The sequence below is a fragment of the Amyelois transitella genome, chromosome 12 (assembly GCF_032362555.1).
Source record: "Amyelois transitella isolate CPQ chromosome 12, ilAmyTran1.1, whole genome shotgun sequence".
Classification (NCBI taxonomy): Eukaryota; Metazoa; Arthropoda; class Insecta; order Lepidoptera; family Pyralidae; genus Amyelois; species Amyelois transitella.
This window is the reverse complement of record NC_083515.1, coordinates 2,142,454-2,163,247: the sequence shown is the minus strand read 5'-3', so window position 1 is coordinate 2,163,247 and position 20,794 is coordinate 2,142,454. Positions and strand designations below refer to the sequence as shown.

The 20,794-nt window shown below is 38.1% G+C and overlaps 1 protein-coding gene across 4 annotated transcripts in view; it reads left to right on the top strand.

Moving 5' to 3' along the window:
• The window catches only part of LOC106142613 (axin), a 67,386-nt gene that overhangs the window by 33,253 nt on the left and 13,339 nt on the right, over positions 1–20,794 (top strand). For 3 of the 4 annotated variants that reach the window (XM_060946850.1, XM_013344438.2, XM_013344437.2), the window contains exons 3-9: positions 12,761–12,825; positions 15,085–15,166; positions 15,627–15,732; positions 16,253–16,361; positions 17,718–17,866; positions 18,827–18,941; positions 20,096–20,218. In XM_060946850.1, coding sequence (XP_060802833.1) covers positions 15,133–15,166; positions 15,627–15,732; positions 16,253–16,361; positions 17,718–17,866; positions 18,827–18,941; positions 20,096–20,218 — 636 coding nt within the window. In that variant the 5' untranslated portion in view covers positions 12,761–12,825; positions 15,085–15,132. Of the gene's footprint in view, positions 1–12,760; positions 12,826–13,162; positions 13,278–15,084; positions 15,167–15,626; positions 15,733–16,252; positions 16,362–17,717; positions 17,867–18,826; positions 18,942–20,095; positions 20,219–20,794 lie in introns of those variants that run through there. The other variant, XM_060946849.1, reaches the window with a different exon arrangement.

Here is a 20,794-nt window from a genome sequence, read left to right as displayed (position 1 = left end):
AAAAGTGAACCCTTCCACGCGAGGCAGACATGCGTCAAGAACGTCAGAAACAAACCGCTCCTCTGCCTCGTGCGTCAGTTACATTGGCCACATTCAAATGAATGTTATTGTCTATGGCACAGAATGGCGTGACATGTCTGCAGTTGATGCTATAACGCAGCTGGAAGCTTGGCTAAGTCCCTTTTGTTTTGTCTTGTTATGTTTATTTGCATTTGGAAGATGGGATTCATTTTTTTTCTTTTTTTTTTAACCATTGTTAGTATAATTGAATCTTCACTTTGGGTCTGCTTTCCGACAGTTTCGTTTGGTCTTTATAATCATCATATTTATATAACTGCTTCTTAAACATACATACATACATACATAAAATCACGCCTCTTTCCCGGAGGGGTAGGCAGAGACTACCTCTTTCCACTTGCCACGATCTCTGCATACTTCTTTCGCTTCGTCCACATTCATAACTCTCTTCATACAAGCTCGGCGGTTTCGGGTACTTTTGACCTGACCCTTTACCAGGACGTCCTTAATTTGATCAAGATACGTTCGTCTAGGTCTTCCCACTCCGACCTTTCCCTCCACACTCTCCTTGTATATCTGCTTAGTCAACCTGCTTTCATTCATCCTCTCCACATGACCGAACCATCTTAACATACCCTTTTCTATTCCTGTAACTACATCTTCTTTCACATCACAACATTCCCTTATCACGCTGTTCCTTATCCTGTCACTCAATTTCACACCCATCATACTCCTTAACGCTCTCATTTCCACTGCATTTATTCTGCTTTCATGCTTCTTTTGCCATACCCAACTTTCAATCCCATACATTAATGTCGGGACCAACACGCCCCTGTGCACAGCCAGTCGAGCCTTTTTGGATAGTTTCTGACTGCTCATAAAGGCATGCAAAGCTCCATTCACCATGTTCCCCGCGTTCACTCTCCTTTCAATATCACTATCATACTTGCCATCTGATGTAAACTTTGATCCTAGATATACAAACTCTTTCACTTGCTCCACTTTTTCTCCTCCAATCAAAATATTACATGCTGTCATTTCTTTCTCCATTTCAAAAACCAGTGTTTTAGTTTTACTTACGTTCACTTTCATTCCTTTCTCTTTTAAAGCTTCATGCATACAGTTTACCATCTCCTGTAACTCCTCCGCTGATGACGCCAGTATAACCTGATCGTCGGCATAGAGCAGACATTTGACGAGTAACTCATTCATCCTTAATCCACTTTTAGACTCTTTCAAATCTGTCAAACAGCTATCCATAAATAGGTTGAACAGCCACGGTGACGCAACACATCCTTGCCTAACGCCTTTCTCAATCTTAAACCACTCAGTGTGCGCTCCGTTTATCCTGACACAAGCACTCGAATCCTCATATAAGGATTTCAGTGCTCGTATTAAGAGACTGCTCACCCCATGCATAGAAAGTGCTGACCACAATTCATTCCTCTCAACTCTGTCATAGGCCTTTTCCAGATCTACGAATGTGCAATAGACTTTTTGACTCTTGGCCAAAAACTTTTCGGCTATGCACCGCAAGGAAAAGACCTGATCAGTACATCCCATTCCCTTTCGAAATCCCGCTTGAGCATCCCATATTTTGTCATCAGTTTCATTCCTGACTCTATTAATCAATACCTTAGCATACAATTTGCCGACGACGCTAAGCAGGCTTATACCACGATAATTTTTGCAGTCCAGCTGTGACCCTTTTCCTTTGTAAAGTGGCACGATAACAGCCTTACACCAATCTTTTGGTACTCGGCCGCTTCTCCAACACAAATTGAAAAGGCAGTACAACTGACTAGCTACTACGCCTTTTCCTGCTTTAAGCATCTCGACCGACACTCTATCACACCCAGCAGCCTTTCCCGCTTTCATACTCTTAAGTGCTTCCACAATTTCGAACATTTCAATTTCGCCTTCCATCTCATTCTCTTTTTCTTCGCTATAGCAGAAATCTTTCTTATTTCCTTCCTTTTTTTCAAATAAACTTTCAAAATAGTCCTTCCATATCTTTAGTACACATTCTTCTCCTTTCACAACGCTACCATCCTGGCATCTGATCCTAGTCAGCTCTCTGGTTATAGTATTTCCTCGGGCTGACCTTACGGATTTCCAGAATACTTTCAGATTTGACTGAAAGTCTTCTGATAGCCTTTTATCAAAATCCTCTTTATACTCTTCTTTCTTTCTAATCACAGCTTTCTTAACCAAATCTTTCATTTTCTTATATTCCTTACGTGCTTCATTCACATCTTCATCTATAACCTCTTGCATTCTTAAGTTAGCTTTTGCTGCTAACAAATCCAGCCATGCTTTCTTCTTTAATCGCACAAGTTCTTGCACATCTTTACTCATCCACGCATTTTTGTGATTTTTTCCTTTCCTTCTTCTACTTACACCACACACTTCAACAGCTACTTTCACAATTCTTTCTTTAAATTCCTTCCATCCATCTTCAATATCGCTCATTTCCTCTAAATCTTCAAATTCATCCTTCAGTCTATTAATATACTTCTTACCTACATCCATATCTTGCAAATTTTCTACTTTTACTCTTTCCAAAGCGCTGGTTTGCTCCCTTACCCTGTGCCGCCAGCGATTGAAGAAACCCCTTATCCGGGATATCACCAGTAAATGGTCCGAGTCAATGCCAGCACCGCGATATGCACGGGTATCCAGCACTTTGTTCTTCAATCTTTCATCTACAATCACAAAGTCTATCATACTTTTTAAAATACCTTCCACTCTTGTGTAGGTGTGGATCTCTTTATGTTGAAACATTGAGTTCGACACAAAAAGATCCCACTCTAGACAAATTTCTAATACACTTCTTCCATTATCATTCACCTTTTCGTCACCAAACGCACCAAGCACCTTTTCATATCCATCACGCTTTACACCCACCCATCCATTAAAATCACCTAACATAATAATCTTCTCATTTGGCTTGGTAACTTTCAATACTTCTCTTACACTATTCCAGAACTCCTCGTTTTCGCTTTTTGCTGATGTTGTACCCCTCGAACCCACATCCCAAGGTGCATAAACACCTAGAACGAAGATCTGAGTGATTCCAACTTTCAGCCTAATCCATAGAAGACGAGGGCTGACACACTCATACTCATTCACGCACTCAGCCATTCGTGCAGAAAGAATTAGACCGACCCCTTGACAGCCTCGGCTGGTACTGGAAATTCCAGACCAATACGCCGTGTAAGGGCCGTGCTGCGTCGCGTCGCATCCTTTCCGCTTCGTTTCATTCACGCACAACACATCCAAACGTCTTTCATCCATCATCTGGCATACTTCCTCAATCTTATCCTTCATTCCTCCTCTTACATTCATCGTCGCAAAGCGGCTTTCAGCAGACCGCATACCGCTCCCGCCGGGAACGAGACGTGATGGGGTGCGGACACCATCGCCGCCATTTATATGCTTTTTAAGGTTCATAATGCGATTCCCACGAGACGCTAGGGAAAAATTTTGTCCGCCCCAGCAGAGCCCCGCATGCCAGGGTAAGGCTAGCCATTACCTGGGGGTCGCCCAACCCCATGGCGGAAGTGGCACGCTCGAGACTAGGCTCGCCCCTAGCCATGCATCCATCGGCGCGGCAGACCTTAGATTGGCAGGGATTTACATTAAAGAGGAATCCCAAGTCTATCCCTTAGTCGGCTCTTACGACATCCGTGGGAAAGAGATGGAGTGGTCCTATTCTTTTGTAATGGTGCCGGGAACCACACACCACGCTTCTTAAACTTTACATCTAAATGTTCGTTAGGTAAGTACATGTTGGTAATGGTAATTAAATAAAAACACCACAACCAAACGACGAATTTTTTGGCACCTGGGTTCAAGCCCTCGTCCCGCCTTCTTTTTCAATTAAACATTTCGGTAAAATCTGGGCCCGAAAGACAACAGACAGATAATTAAAACCGCATAATTTCAACCGCATTACACAAATTGCCGATGTTTTATTCATAAATCCAATCGTCCAAAACGAGAGCTGTTGAAAGGCGTCGGCGACTATCAAAATAAGAAATCTATTATTGACGTCTATCTCTCTCTCGCTGCCTTCATCCCTGCGAGATAAAGCAGGACGTGAAGTCTGGAGTACTGTAACCGCAAGTTATTGGCTTAGTTAACCACTGTTTTCATTTCACTTGACGTTTACGAGGTATTTGGGAGATCGTGAACCTGCATAGAATTTAAATATTCGTTAATGATCTGTTTTCGTTTTATAAATAAGGTCGTTAAGAGACATTTGGAAAGGTTTCATGTGTATTAAGATTATAATGCTTGTTATCGGCTTTGTTTCATCATGTTTTTGTTTATCTTATTTGAATTTTATTTATGTGGAGTGGATTGTAATGAATCGAATTTGGTGGTATGGTTGTGACAATATTGAATTCTTTGGTTGTCAGTCAGATTGCTCGCCTGTCGATATGCGACTTGATTCCGGCCACCCCTTGACGTGCATTAACCGCGGACTGGCTATCAGTACGACCACTGTCCAGTTTGTCTGTTGCGGTCTTCAAAAAACTATCCCTTTAGGGCTTACAGTTGTAAAATCCAATGATTTATCGATTATACCTGGAATTTTAATTTTAATTTATGATATACCTACCGATGAGATTAGAACATATCGTAAGTTGACAGAGTTAGTATTATTCTATTTGTATAAAATAAACGCTAAATAGGTATAAAACTTCATTATACTTAATTTGAGTTTGAATGTAGATTCCTTTATTCAAATAATGTCAACTTATAGCCAAGCTACAAAACCATACGTGTCTTTATAAACGAAATTGAAGTAGTCTGGAGTATGATCGATAAAAGTTAAAAATTGGAAATGTCATATTATAATGGATGTTGTGTTTGAAAGTTTCATGACGTTTGCACGCTATTTAGATATTGCACTAAATAATTGGACAAAAGGGGTAAAGGTATTGTAATATAAAATTGAATACAAAAGTCATTCATTAATTTTGGTATTTGGCAACCCTGTTCTGATGCATCGACAATATGATGCGGTGCATCGACAGCTGCGGCCGCTCACTATTCGTCCAATATTTTGTTTGACGGCTTCAATTATTTTCCAATCGTCCAATGATTTTGAAACTCCTTCATGAAATTGTTTTTCATGAAATTGAAATTTGGTTAACATGAATATTTATTCATATCATAATTCTGTGGCTTCGTTTAATTTATTTTACTTTTTCTTTCTTATTTTTAAAACCTAAGTCTCGTTGGTGAAGTTAGGTGGATCGTAGGAATTATTAAGATTAAAAGCATCCTATTCTAGGTCTAGTCTCTCGATATGTGTCAAAATTCAAAAATTTTATCCAGTCGATTTTAATTTGTTTGTTATCAGCAAAACTAAATATATTTTCTTTTTTAATAAGTATGTATGTAAGCATGGATTGTGAGCAAAGTCGCAGTTGGCATCACTACACACAGAAGACCATGACAACGCCTACATTAATAGATCAAATTGAAAAACATGATTCGAATTAATTTCACCCCAACACACATTACCGACCAATGGAACGTGAAATTGAACCTAATCGAAAAAGACGTTGAAAAAAAGGAACGCTGCGACCCTGGCTTTCCCCTTTCGCGGGTCGTTGTATGCAAAATGTCGTAAGCAGGACTCCATTGTTCCCTAAGATTGCTTCGTCCATTATGCCTGGAGCCCCAGGGCTGCTAGTCTAACTGATTGCGCTTCTCCTCACTACACCTGTGACAGGTTTAGACGTTTAATCAGCCAAACAAACGCTAGATTGGAAAGTCTGCTTGAGGTGGCGTTTGATTACGTTTTTCTGTGCAGGATTTCAAATGATTACCGGGGAGTCTTGACTTGCAGAAGTCAAAGAACTGGACTACAAATACAAGTACTGTGAAGGAAATCAAATTCAATTAGTTAATGAAAATTTATGAACAAAAAAGATTGCCATCCAAAAAATATTTACTAATGGACTTCTCATCTCTACAAGCCTGAGTTTGTAAGTCTTTTAGTTAGGCTTACGTCGCGTCGCTTGCGCATTTGATCACGATAATTTCATCATTCTGCTCCGTTGAAGTCATCCCACTGATCCCCTGATCTGATGACAGTTTCCTTCTATGAATCTCTTGATCCCTAATGTGATCTGGCAAAGGAAATTCCTAGCACAACCCTTTCTGAAGGTAACTCGCTGAATAACCCATTACCCTTATATTTTCGTATTCACACTTGTATTTTTACATCGTCCTGCCAAATGGTGAGAAACTTACAGCCCCGTTACAATGTTAGTACTCGCTTACCCTTTAGACTTCGCACGAGCAGCCGGCTATCGAATTTGCGACTACCTGCCTGCATTCCGCGTGTTTTCAAATTATCACCTCCGCCGACCAATCCACTTTGGACTTTGTTACATCAAATCAAAATACAAGATCTTTCGGCACGCAGCTTTTCGCCGCTGCTGGCTCTCCAATCTGATTCCAACCTTGTCACACCGTATAAGATCTTATTTTTGCGTCGTGTACGTGTCAGACCTAATGTATTGTATGTCACGTGCGATGGTCAATTTCCCCTGGGCGAATTTTCGGATCTACGTAAGGGCAACTATTGGAGACACTCGGATGCACCCAATCATGTTTCTGCCTTTGACTTGGACTCTCCCTCACGACCTAATCAGCATATTCTTTTTCTACAAAAGAAATAAAAAAGTACGCAGCTCATAATTCAATAGAGCGTTGCATTTACTTTTAAAAATTCAAAAAGAACTCGTAATAGATATTTACTCGTAACTATATAGTCACAAGTAAATATAAATTTAGAAATTAAATTTCTTTTAATTCCCTCTTGATTTTCAGATACATAATGGGATCTAAACGGCTCCAACGAGTTTTACTCGGGTTCCATCATAAAAATTAAAATTACTAAGTAGGTACATTCAATTGAAATATGTAAGTAAGTACATATTCTTTTTTGTAGGTACGCTTTACAAACGAAATATATTCGAAACATACAAATTTCTCTCAAATCGTGCACTCGCGGTATTTCACAATATGCGACATATTTTCAAAATATCTTTCTGCAGATGGCGGTTAAGATATGTCCAGAAATCGCGCTTCGCTGAGCTTCCGGTCTCCAGTAGTAATTTTAGGATTATCGGGTCTGAAGCGAATTGTATGCATTTTGTAATGTCTCTCGCAGAGTTCAATTTAGTCGATCAAATTTGGATCGATTTATCTTCAAACTATCGTTTTTCAAAGTTTCATCTATATTTTTATTAAATGTACACAAGCAGTACACAATGGTAAAAAATAAAATTTAAATGAATAAAATAGACCTCTGAATAGACATATGTTCAATACGTTATCTGTAGATAATAATCTGTGTAATTTTCCTCAATTGTTTGACAGAAATATTATTTATATTCTGAAGTTCTAATTTATTACAATAAAGTAATTATTTAAATAATCCAAAAAAAATATAATTGATTTCAGTGATGATCACAATACTATTGTTGGGCTATATACAGCTGAGCGTGGCCTTTCTGTCTTATCAAGACTGTTCGCTTTGTTTACCCGCAAGGGATATAAACGTGACTATATGTATATTTGTATGTATATACTCTTAATACTCTAATTGTCTGATGTAGTAGAAGTTTCCTCTGTTTCTAGCTAGAGTCTATTATAAATAATTTCCATTAACATAGTTAGTAACTACAAAGAAGACAGAGTTGGTTTGGTATGCGGTGCGGCGTGTACGCAAAATGCTGTGATTGCCTTGCGCAAATCATGTTACACCTACACCTGATTCACTTTGTCTCGTATGCTCATAGTGTGCTCATGTATTGTCTCAGGTTACTTTGATTAAAGGGAATTTATTATGTAATTACCCATATACATTACACGCAATATTGAATCAGTCTTGTTAGAAATTTATGCTAATAACAATGTCTTTTTATGTTTTGTGACTATTTTTAAATTGGTAAAATCTCTTTTTTAAAGTATTGCGGCTTCACTAAAATGAGGGCTGAATAAACGAAAACATTATTGTTTATCGAAGATGAGTAAATTTTCTTTCTACAAATGTTCTTGTTCAAAATGTTCAACCCCTTCTTAGGCTTAATAGTATATAAGTATATTAGTAGTATAAGACCGTCAAATATTACATGATTCCGAACTATCATTTAACTTTTTATAAATAAACATTTAAAAATGGACGCGTTGAATCGTCGCCGGTTCACAAAGGAGCGCTCGCCTTTACCAGGAACGTCCTGCGACCTTCTGGTCAAATAAATTACCTTTCTGCCCTTTACGAATTTGATTCTTTTGATCATGGCGAAATCAATTCCGCCGCCCCTCAAGTTACGTGCACTGGCCGAGGAGAAATTAAAAAGACGGCCTTTAGTAATCTACCTAGCCGCTTTTACTGAATTAGGATGCTTCAATTCTTAGTCTTTAGGTTTCGAGTTAAGAATTTGCTTCAATCAAAAGTCTGTTGGAAAAGTGCTCTTCAAAAAGAACCAAGTGGAATCTATTTTTACGAGTATCGTGGGTATAATTTCTAAACATAAACGTTGCATATGAATTTATTAAATGTGATGGATTGTATTGAACCATGATAATTAGCGCGTTGAAAGTACAATAAAATATTTTTGATAAAGAACTAAAAAAATTCCACAACTTAATTGTTATTTACACATCCAAATGAGATGAATCACAGCAAAGGGCTTCAAAGGGAAATCAACGCGCAATTAAACAAAAAGTGCGCGGCGAAACAAAGGCACACATTAGGGCAGAAGCAGAACATAGGTAATGTTAGTGGGGCTAATTCGTCAAAGGGTGCCAGCCCTTTGTGCCAGCTTATGGTAATCAGGGAGGCGGGTGATCGCGCGGCGGGCATCCGCCACGGGATTTGTAAGTGATTCATTATCGTTTGTTTTAAGATTTGTCTGAGCTTATTCTGTTAGTGCAGCCTTTGTGTTATTATGTGTTGTCGGCGCGATGTCGTCTTCTAATTTGGAGACATGTTCAATTGTTACATCTGCCTGGTCTTTTTCTTTAAGGCGCATGTTGTCTGGAAATGGTGAGATTACGGCGATGAGTATGTTTGTTTTAACATTTGGATTGTCATTCATTAAGTAAATGAAAAAAGTATCAAATGAATACTTCATATTTTTTATCCGTAAATGATTTGCTCATCTGAAACGGACTACCTGCATAAATTAATTAAACGTTTATGACCTATAACATTTATAAGGTGTTGGGTTGAAATAACGTTAAAATTTATTTGTGAAAATTATTTGCAACCCGCTTAGGATATTGCACCCTGAATCACCAGATTGTGCAAAAATTGCTATCCAAAGATTGGTTCTCATTTTCTCAAAATCTATTGGTTGCGGAGATACCTGGGTAAAGAAGTTTAACCCTACAGTGTGGTGTGGAGTCTGCGCTTTGGACACAGTCGGGAATCCTTGAAGATATATGATGATTGAAAAGTCCGGATAAGTTGACTTTACCTCGAAATACATACTTCACGAAATAATATACAGTGCCCGATTTTTTGATGAGCCTTCTTACAACAACACATTTCAGTTGCAAATCGAAGTGAATGAATTAAGTTTTATTGCACTTTCTCGTATCGATGATATTAGCCCAATGCTTATTCATTTGGATTGCATTTGGTGTTGCCTCCGTGAGGTGTCCTCTACTGCAGCTTACAGAGTACGGCACCATACATTTAACTTTAAAATAACTGTAGGTACCTGGATTTGTCATTGTTTCGATTTGAAATAAAAGAGTGTTTGGGATTGAATTTATTTATATCTGTCCCCAAACCTTTTTGCGATTCTGGTTTATTAGGGCTTGAAGTCCCTGCAATAAAATCATCCAGATACACTTATTTTTCTATGGTATGAAACTATCCTCTGTCTTTAAGTATTCCACTTTTATACCCATTTTTTTTACACAGGTAAACAGGTGGTTACTTTTGCAAGTTTTTTTCCTCTGTGCCATCTTTATTTTGTAATCAAAGGGTGCCGACAAAGGGTGCCGCGGCGCGGTGCGGGCGGCATTAGCGGCCCGTTTGATGCGGAGTGGGGGTAGGGTTGACAAATATAGCCATGACCTAGGTTAATGTTTAATTAATATTAAGTGATATTGCCTTCTTAGTTTTTTTTTTATTTGGATGGGAAATATTCATGTATGTATGATAGTAACCTAATCCCTCATACATAAACATGTGTTGATTGACTGTCTAAGAGGCCAATAGTTTTGTATTTTTTTTACTTTATGGATTTTGATTCTCGATTCTCGAAATAAGTTTTTGATATGTGGTACTAGCGTAATCATTTATCCAACTTGAAAAGACTGAATTCAGGTCAGCTGCAATGGAAATTCAAATCTTTTATTTCTATGTAAGATATTTTATATTCACCTTAATTTGATTCTGTTTGCAAAATATAGGTTCTGTTCTGCACGATCGCTCTGACTGACCATCACAAATTTCCCACGGCATGCATATCCTTTCAAAGTCGCAAACGGACAACATAACAGAGTTACATAAGCTGACGTCAAAATATTTGTTTGAAAACATGCCGGCGCCGCCACCCGGCGTACCGTACACGATATAATTGCCACTAATTGATTGCCACTGTCCCCGGATGGCGGGCGGAAACCCTGCCCGGCTCAAAGTGAGTGTGTTACTCTTTAACCTGGCCGATTCGCGACCGGCTAAACTTACCACTCCGCTAAATAAAGTTAAAAGGCTCTCCTAGCTTTGTCTCGGCTCGCCTTTGATGTACGGCGAGAACATCCCCCGCACCCCTCCCCTTCAGCCCCCCACCTCCCCCCATCTCGCAAACAGTTTACCGCAAGCTGAAACTATTGCCTTTAATGCCTTTTCCAATTGGATATACCCCACGATTGATTAGTATGTTATGTAGTGCCAAAGGAATTTCTCAGGAAGTGGTCGATCAAAGTGGTCGCCCCCTTTGATGACTGTACGCTAATACCGTACCCTTATCATTTTGATCTTGTTACTGTTACCATATTGACTAGATGTATGCGAAATGAGTTTGCTATTAGAGTAGTGGCTCTGATCCTGGACTGGAGTAATGGATATGATCTCATATTGGGTTGGGATTTATACTTACTTATCTTATCACGTATTGGATTGTATCTAATAAGTACAGTCTTCGTGTAAATAATGTTCTGTATTCTTATAATAACAATAGTTTTACTAATTAAATTACGAAATTCTAATCCAAGTTCTATCTGAATAAAACTAAAACCATCTCATTATTCAGATGTTTCTTAACATTTCATGTAAGTTCGCCCATATTGAAATATTTTAACGGACATTTTAAATTGAAGCAGATTGAAAGGAAAAAGCATTTGATAACTAAATCCCTTGACAATATTCATTCATACTTTTAGTTGTTTTTTTTTTTTGTAGATTGCAAAGCCTTTATCGCATCGCATAAAAGCTGGGTGGCAGGGCGAAAGGTACCAACATAACGGTCCAAATCCGTCCCCGTAATGCGGCTCGGACTTTGCGAAAATTCAATTAGTGTAATAACAGCGCACAGTTCCATTATGCCAATCAAAGGAAAACGTAAAGTTTGTGCACATCAAAGACTCGCTTAGTGCGTGGCCGGCTAATAGCGATTAGGGACGGTCCGCTATCGATGCTGAAACCGGTCGAGAATCGATGTCGATAAAGTTCGAAGAGATAACATCATTTACGATGTGTTCAAGACAGTATTTCTCACGAATAAATTCGAGTGTGCATGCTAATTGCTTGCGTAGGCAATTATTTTGGTTAGTGTCCTAATACGCAACATTTATTGTTCACATGAAATTATTATATACTGTCTATGAGTAAATTTTAACATGTTTTGTAACAATAAAACCGTACCGTTGAATCCACTGTTGCTTTTACAGTTATTTCATTTTTCATCATATTTTTTTTTGTCTAGAGTAACTTCGGGGATAAAAAAACGGGTTTTAAGACTATTATGATAACACCTCTTTCCAGGAGGGATAATCTGCCACAATCCCTGCATACGTCTTTTTCTTTACATATTCAACAATCTTTTAAACTCATTGATTTGAAGTTTAAGTTAATTTCGTCTAGTTTTTCCTCTTCCAAAGATTTCTATAACGGGAAACACTATTTCAATTAGAGTGAGTGTAATACAAAGTGGAGAGGATCCCATCACACTTTCTGGCTTAGAAACACGTGTGGCTGATTCATATTCACCCATTACACCTCATTTCTTCTGATTACATCCAAGCGATCCACACATAAACTTCCAAGTCAATAAATCGGCGGACACGTGTCTCGCGTTGCTCTCCTCTCATCTCCTCAACTCTGTGATCTTCGCGAAATCAAATATCAATGCCGTGCGCGTAGACAAACGTCTTTGATATCTATTCATTTCATTTGTAAATCGAATTGGAATCCTCAAATTAATTCTCCTTCAAAGGTAAATGACACGTCTACTAAGAGCGAATAATGAAATTTCTATTCAGATTTTTTCAATCTCAATCCTATCAGTTTCAAGACTGTTGGCTCTGTTTATCCCTAAGTAAAACGTAAAAAATATAATATTACTTACCTATTAAGGTCAAATATTAGAACTTGAATACAGTAAATTTGTCTGGGTATTTCCTCCTGTAATTCATTATGCCAACTCATTTGTCTCATTTTATTAAAGTCGCTCATAATATTTTTTATTTGTTTCAGATAATTCGAGATACCATAGACAACTACACGCAGACAAAATGCAGCGGCAATAAGCTGCTATATAGGTAAATATTGGGTATCCTTAGATATTTATTTAGACATTTTCTCACATACCCTTCTCCTTTAATCTTTAAGAGTCTATTGATTAAACTTTTCAATTAAAAATGCCGTGTGCCGTTCTGTTCTGATGTACCTTGGTATTTATTTTTCGCGCCATCCATACAAAACAAAGCTACATGATGCTGTCATCTAGCGAGCAGTTTTGGCATTTATGCAAATGAGTCTTGCTTTGCCTCGGCGTGTCAGTAACTCGTTCCGCGAACGATAGGTGGCGTTGAACGATAACTGTCGAAGTCGAATGTTATGGCTGGCTTCCTGTCAAACATGTGTCAAACGACCGCTGTTCTGTCTGTTGTGTACAAATCCGAGCCAAGCTAATTTATTATTTACTTCCAAGAAACTTTTCATTAATGTCTCCTGTTTACAAAAGCGGCAGCAGTCTTTACATCTGTGATAAGTAAAATAATGCCATTTCATATTACATTTCAGTCATTTATCGCTCTATAATTATGGCTCTTCCGGGTCCGACCCAGGATTTCGGGAATTCATATAGTTATGGTCGTTCGGTTTGTGTTGATTGTTTGGCTTAGTGATTGTGGAAACCTTGTAGTGTTAAAACCAGGGATTGTGTTGGTCATGCCGTGAGACGCTCGTAATGGTGTCATATTTACGATCTCGTGCTTTGTTTACAACTTGTTTCCTGCCTTTTTTGATGCCTTTTTTTATGTATGTATTTTTTGCACATAAAAAGTTTCCTTAGTAAAAAAATAGTAGATATTGTTTACTAAATATGCAATGAATAGTAACCTCACTATGTTTAACCTAGACTTGTCTAGAAAATATACCCATGCATGATTATTTACCAATTCATTGAGTATAATTTTTTTTTTAATTGTGATTGTACTTTATAGAGAAGCCACTTATTTTAAATATAACATAGTATCTACTATTAATTCAAATAATATTACAAATACAAATCACAATTATCTGCTTTCAAAACCTGATAAAGCATTCTTAGTTGAGCCCACAATCCCTTTTTATCGGTTATTGATTTTAAGTTTTTATGAACCCTATCATATCTATAAATGCCATATAATGCACAGGGCCAGCAGTGTAGCAGAGTTCGATCCAACCCTATTGTGTCCAACATTCAGCATCCGTCCATGGATCTTTCACTCGAACCACTGCTGTTGTGCTGCGCAGTCGTGCTATTAATATTTTAAAGTTTTTATTGTAATACAATATTAATAAAAGAACATAAAAATATTGAAATTAATCTCAATAACTGGTGTATTACCAAAGTGTATTGTTTGTCTGAGTACAATGAACATGGTAAGGTCCATTATAATTTTTTTTGTGCCCACCATGACTTTTTCATACCTTGTTTATTGAACCATGAAGTTATGATTTAATTTGTTCTGACATGTTCTTATTATAATCTTTCCCTTTTGTGTAGATTTATGAAATTTGTTTTTGGATTTTATGCGGACATAGGTGGGTTTTGGGTTGAAGTGTTTTTGTGTTCTTATTTGTAATATGATATGCTATTTCTTCTCATTTATTAGCAGATTAATTTGTAATGGTAGCTCAGAAATATGATTTTGAATCGAACATTCTACGGAAATGATGTTTGGCATCCAACGCCGATCGATGATGGAGACTCTTGACTTTGGCTTGCCGTCTCATTTTTTGTATTCTGTCCCTGTCCAACTTATAGAAATCAAATATGGAGCTGGGTATGATCCTTATTGTTTGCCGTATTGATTTTTACGGTGGCTTGGTGCTTTCTTGTTACGCAACGGTATCGGGGATATGTGAACATCGGATGCTGATTTTTTTTAACCATAATTTGTTTTTATGAGGATGTATTCAATGGATGTACTCTTCAGGTGGAAATGTGAAAGTTATCGTTTAGTATTGGAAATTTTTGATTAATATTCTTTTAGATAATCACATTAATTACTTTTACACTACTTATACCTCTAATAATAACTACTAAATTCAATATGATACCCAATAACAAATTTTTGTAATAGGATTTTAATATTAATCCATTTTCAAGGCCACAATGAATGTGGAAAAGAGAAAATTTGAGTTTGTATATCAGTAAAAAAAAATCTTAATTTTAAACTCTCGTTTTGCCTTAGCCAATAGAGAATGTTTTCAATTGTTTAAGCAAACATTTTAAGAAGTGCAAAATACAATACATGATAGTTTTAATGAATTTGGTATGTCTAGTATGATAGTTTTAATGAATATTCCAGGTGGTGTCTCGCCATGCAGCGCGCGGGTGGGAGCGCGGCCCGTGCGCCATGAGCCACTCTCCTGTAGGCGGCCACCCGCAAGGTGAATAGGTTTAAATTTTTTTGTATGATGCATGCACTTGGCACACTTTAGTGCAATATATTTTTTTTTTGTAATTTTATGGATTACTGGAAAAAAGTTGAAACTTTTAAGTGTTTACATGTTTTTATGTTTTTACATTTACTATAGTTTAACAACATGCTAGTGAAAAATATTTTTAATACTAAACCAGATACAAAAAGTAATAAAAACGCGAAGCCTGAAACCTTACTCGTAAAACTCTAATTTTTCGTTATCATTTTTGAACGTCATTTTTATCTTATTTATGTATATTGTAAAGATAATATTTATAAAATTACTGAAAAGCTTTTCCTTCAAAACTAAGTCACGTTAAAAGAAGCACATCATATGCAATAAAAACGAGATTTTTACCGTCAATTTCTGACGATATGTTTTTAGTTTTGTATTTAAACCGTAATATAATAAGAACAATGTGTGTCAGGTTGGGACCACAAGCTTGCTGACAGGTCGTCGCTGCCGCCGGCTTCTGGAGAAGAGAAAAGTAAATCTCAACCTAAAAATGTGTTCACACAACCCTTCCCTGCCAAGTGAGTACATGCCTTTAGTCAGTTTAAGTTTCCTTTAATTTTATTTGTTGAGTCTTGTCATACATGGCAATTACATGGTTTAATAAATGATTAAAAACACTACATCTTATTCTAAAATGCTATCGTATGTTTCCGATTGTATTACGAAAGAAAATGATTAGTTGCAACCATAAAATTCTTTTTATATAGAAAAATAATCTTGACATCACCTTATATAAGAGCTTTTTTTGGATTTGATATTGAATAATGCTGAATTTAGTATGGTTTCACCACACTAAATTCTAAATCTAAATAATAAAGTTGTTTTGGTTCCGAATCAAACTGCATTTTAAAGTATTGCCTCGCAACATTTTGTATTGCCAGACCTGAATTAAATGTGGTGGAATAAAAAAGTCGTTTTTTTTTTCCGAATCAAATTGCATTTTTTAAATCTTGCCTCGCATCAAATTGTGTTGCCAGACCTCGAAACTTCATTTGGTTTTAAATTGTTACCATTACAATGATATATATAAACATACAGGATGGGCCAGTGGCGGGGGCAGACGGAGGGCTCGTCGGGCAGCTCGGGGCGCTCGCCCGCGTCGCCGCCCTACATGCGCTGGGCGCGCAGCCTGCACGAGCTGCTCGAGGTGACCGCATCTTTGTTATGCATACATACATACATACATACATATTTACATACATACATATATATATACATACATATATACATACATTCATACATACATACATTCATACATACATATGATCACGTCTTTATCCCTTACGGGGTAGACAGAGTCAACAGTCTTGAAAAGACTGATTTATTTTATTTTTATCTTTATTAAGGAAACAAACAGTTACATGGTTGCCTATTAATATAATCTTATACTATGGTGCATAAACCAATAAAGTTTCCTCTGTTTACTAATACATACATAGTATCGAAAAGACAAAGAAATTAATATATAGAAATTATTATAGTACCTAAGTGTGTTAAACATAAACATATTTATTATTAATTTCGTGAAAAATTAACCAAAAAGCCATTGATTAATCTCAGCAATTTTACATACATACATATGATCATGTCTTTATCCCTTACCGGGTTAGACAGAGCCAACAGCCTTGAAAAGACTGATAGGCCACATTCAGCTGTAATACATACATACATATAGTCACGTCTATATCACGTATAACGTATATCTTGAAAACAATGAAAGACCGCAAGTATGGCTGGCTGAAGTAGCTGTGCCCGCGACTTTGTCCGCGTGGAATAGTTATTTTGAGCATCATTGAAGGACATCAAGGATGAATAATTTGCCCCGTTTCTTTTTTAACATTTTCCATTACTTCTTGTTTGTTCTAGTTGCAGCGTGATGTTATATTGTAGTTCTTGTGATTAGCCCGTTCAAACAAACAAACTCTTCAGCTTTATAATATTAGTATAGATAACGATTTTGAAAACTCTGAAAGACCACAATCAGATTTATGGCTTAATGATGGAGTTGAGATCTGAATAGTGAAAGGATGTTAGGACATTGCCTACAAGAAGAATCTCAAGCTTATTAGCCTTTCCCTTAGTCACCTCTTTCGACATCCATGGAGCAGTCCCCATTGCATTCACATAGTCGTCGATATATCATAATTACCTCCGTTTACCTGTGTGTCATTTCTATATTCTTACATACATACATACATACATACATATGGTCACGTCTATATCCCTTGCGGGGTAGACAGAGCCTTGAAATGACTGAATGACCACATTCAGCTATTTGGTTTAATTATAGAATTGAGATTCAAATAGTGACAGGTTGCTAAAAAAGAATCCCAAGTTTGTAAGCCTATCCCTTAGTCGCCTTTTACGACATCCATGGGAAAGAGATGGAGTGGTCCTATTCTTTTTTTGTATCGGTGCCGGGAACCACACGGCACCTATATATTCCTTACCTTTACCTTTTATACCTTCTATATTTTTCAGTTGACATAATTCATGATTCCAGGATGCGGAGGGAGTGCGGCTGTTCCGCAAGTTCGTTTGCGGCGCCGGAGGCCTACACGTGGACCGGCTCAACTTCTACTTCGCAGTGCAAGGGCTGCGGCAGGAGACCGAGCCGGGCAAGATACGACAGGTCGTCTCCGCTATATACAAGTGAGTGTTCGTCCGTGTGTCCAGTGGTGGATGTATGCGGAGGCTGAGTAGGCTGAATCCTAGGGCGGCAAATTCAGCGCCTAATTTTTTTTCTTACAGAATTAAAAAAAAACCTTCTTAAATATAACATTGCTGGCGGCAAATGTGTTAATCCGCCACTGCGTCTGTCACACTCCAACAACACCTCAACTTGTACTTCGCAAGATCCGACAAGTCATCTCCTTTATAAACGACGTATTAATGAAGGGGTGTGGTAGTGGTGAAATATGCTTCGTTCGTTTTGCGTTCAAAAGCGCACCAGGTTTCCAGGTTGTGTATGGGGTCCCATTTATTCTATACTAGAGGCCGCCCGCGACTTCGTCCGCATGGAAACCCTATCAATCCCGCGGGAACTCTGGGATAAAAAGTAGCCTATGTGTTATTCTGGGTCTTCAGCTACCTACATACCAAATTTCATGGTAATCGGTTCAGTAGTTTTTGCGTGAAAGAGTAACAAACATCCATACATCCATACAAACTTTCGCCTTTATAATAGTAGTAGGATTCTTCCGTCTCTCTGTCTAGATGGGAGCAACTCACACAATTCTTAAATGGGTGACTGACTTTATACATCGCTTTTATTCAAATAGTACATACATACACACAGAGTCAGCAGTCTTTAAAAGACTGAAAGGCCATGTTCAGCTGTTTGGCTCAACGGTGGAATTGAGATTCAAATAGTGATAGGTTACTAGCCTATCGTCTACAAGAAGTATCCCGAGTTTATCTCTCTCAGAGTTTATTTTTAAGTATCTCTAGTCTTATTCTAATAACGTTATTACCCTTAGTCTTATTACGACATCTATTCGAAAGTTGTCCTATTGTAAAGCGCCTGGAACCACACGCCACTATGTTAATGGCCATGGCCACACGGTTTCTCCAAATATGTAAGTAGTTAAATGTACATTGTTTTGTTACCAGATTTCTCCGCAAGTCTCAGCTAGCGATGCCTGAAGAGCTGAAGCAGCATGTCAAGCAGAGTCTCAAGGACGGAGTTGACATCGAGCGGACGATCTTCGATAACATGGAACAGGAGGTACAGGAGAAATCTAATATATTTAAACGAGCAATTCTTGTATATATATGTATATAATCAGGATCTCGGAAACGGCTCCAACGATTTTCATGAAAGTTAAAGATTAGGGGCTTTTCGGTTCAAGGAATCGATTTATAAGGTCCTAGGTTCGAGAAAAGCTCGGTTCCCAAGATATATAAACATTTTAAAAACCGCGTTTTAAGAAACTATATCAGCGCCATCCGATATATAAACATTTTAAAAACCGCGTTTTAAGAAGATATATCAGTAGACCGAGCAAAGCTCGGTCAACCAGGAACTTAAATTAAAACCCACTAACTAGTACTACTGTACTGTATTATACTTATAAATTCACATACACACATATGATCACGTCTATATCCCTTGCGGGGTAGACAGAGCCAATAGTCTTGAAAAGACTGAATGGCCACGTTCAGCTATTTGGCTTAATGATAGAATTGAGATTCAAATAGTGACAGGTTGCTAATCCAACGCCTAAAAAAGAAGCCCAAGTTTGTAAGCCTATCCCTTAGTCGCCATTAACGACATCCATGGGAAAGCGATGGAGTGGTCCTATTCTTTTTTGTATTGGTGCCGGGAACCACACGGAATATTATAAATTCGCGCAAAGGAAAAATTATGAGAGTTTATTTAAAGATAAAAATAATTTATTTAGGGCGTCGGTGGTCGAATCAGTAAGATGAACGCTTAGTATGCTTGATGTGCAGAAAGGCGCAGGTTCGAATCTCAACTCGGCCATGTACTAATGACTATATTCGAAAGTTACGTACATTAGTTTGAATGCTAACCGATGCTCTTACGGTGAGATTCAGGCAACTGGTTGTGGTTTAACCATGATCGATTCAATACGGGTTAGGTTTACCTGCAAAATTTGCGGAGTTCAGATGAATCGCTTCGTGTAAAAATTTGACTCACCCAATTCAGGGTCCGTGGTCAAAGGCATACCCTGGGCTCCTCTCCAGAGAAGTGAGGATGCAACCGGAACTAAAGCCAGGAGGCAGAAGACGAAGATTCGATTTTTTTACCGGTGAACAAGTCCATTTTCTGAATCGACTTAACACACCATATATTTTTCTGACTCTCTCAAATAATACCTGTATTCGCACGCTTTATGTCTCTCTTTGTTTGTCCAGGTGACGCGCTCGATAACGGAGTCGACGTACCAGGCGTTCCTGCGGTCGGAGGCGTATGTGTCGTACGTGAGCGCGGCCACGCAGCCGCTCTCCTCGCCGGACTCGCCGCCGCAGTACAGAGAGGTGAACCCCCACACTCCCTCTGGGAACCCCCACACCCCCTCCGTGTACCCCCATACACACTACATGAACCCTCACACTCCCTCCGTGAACCCCCACACCCTCTCCGTGTACCCCCATAACAACTACATGAACCCCCACACCCCCTCCGTGAACCTACACCCTTTCCGTGAACCCCTATACCCACTACATGAATACCCACATACCCTCCATGAATCGTCGGCTTTTATTGAATTACCTTAATCTCTTATTATTTAGGCGTTAGATTGTGTTTTACAACATAGTTATTTGTTATTTTTTTCCCCTGATTTATTATATACTAGAGGCCGCGTGGAATCATTCCCGCGGGGACTCTGAGATAAAAAGCCTTTATGTTATTCTGGGTCTTCAGCTACCTACATACCAAATTTCATCGTAATCGGTTCAGTAGTTTTTGCGTGAAAGAGTAACAAACATCCATACTGACATACACACAAACTTTCGCATTTATAATATTAGTAGGATATATATTGATTGATAATGATAATCTATCTGTAACTTTAAGGAGCGAAGCTATAATGGAAAAGGTGAAAAAAAAAA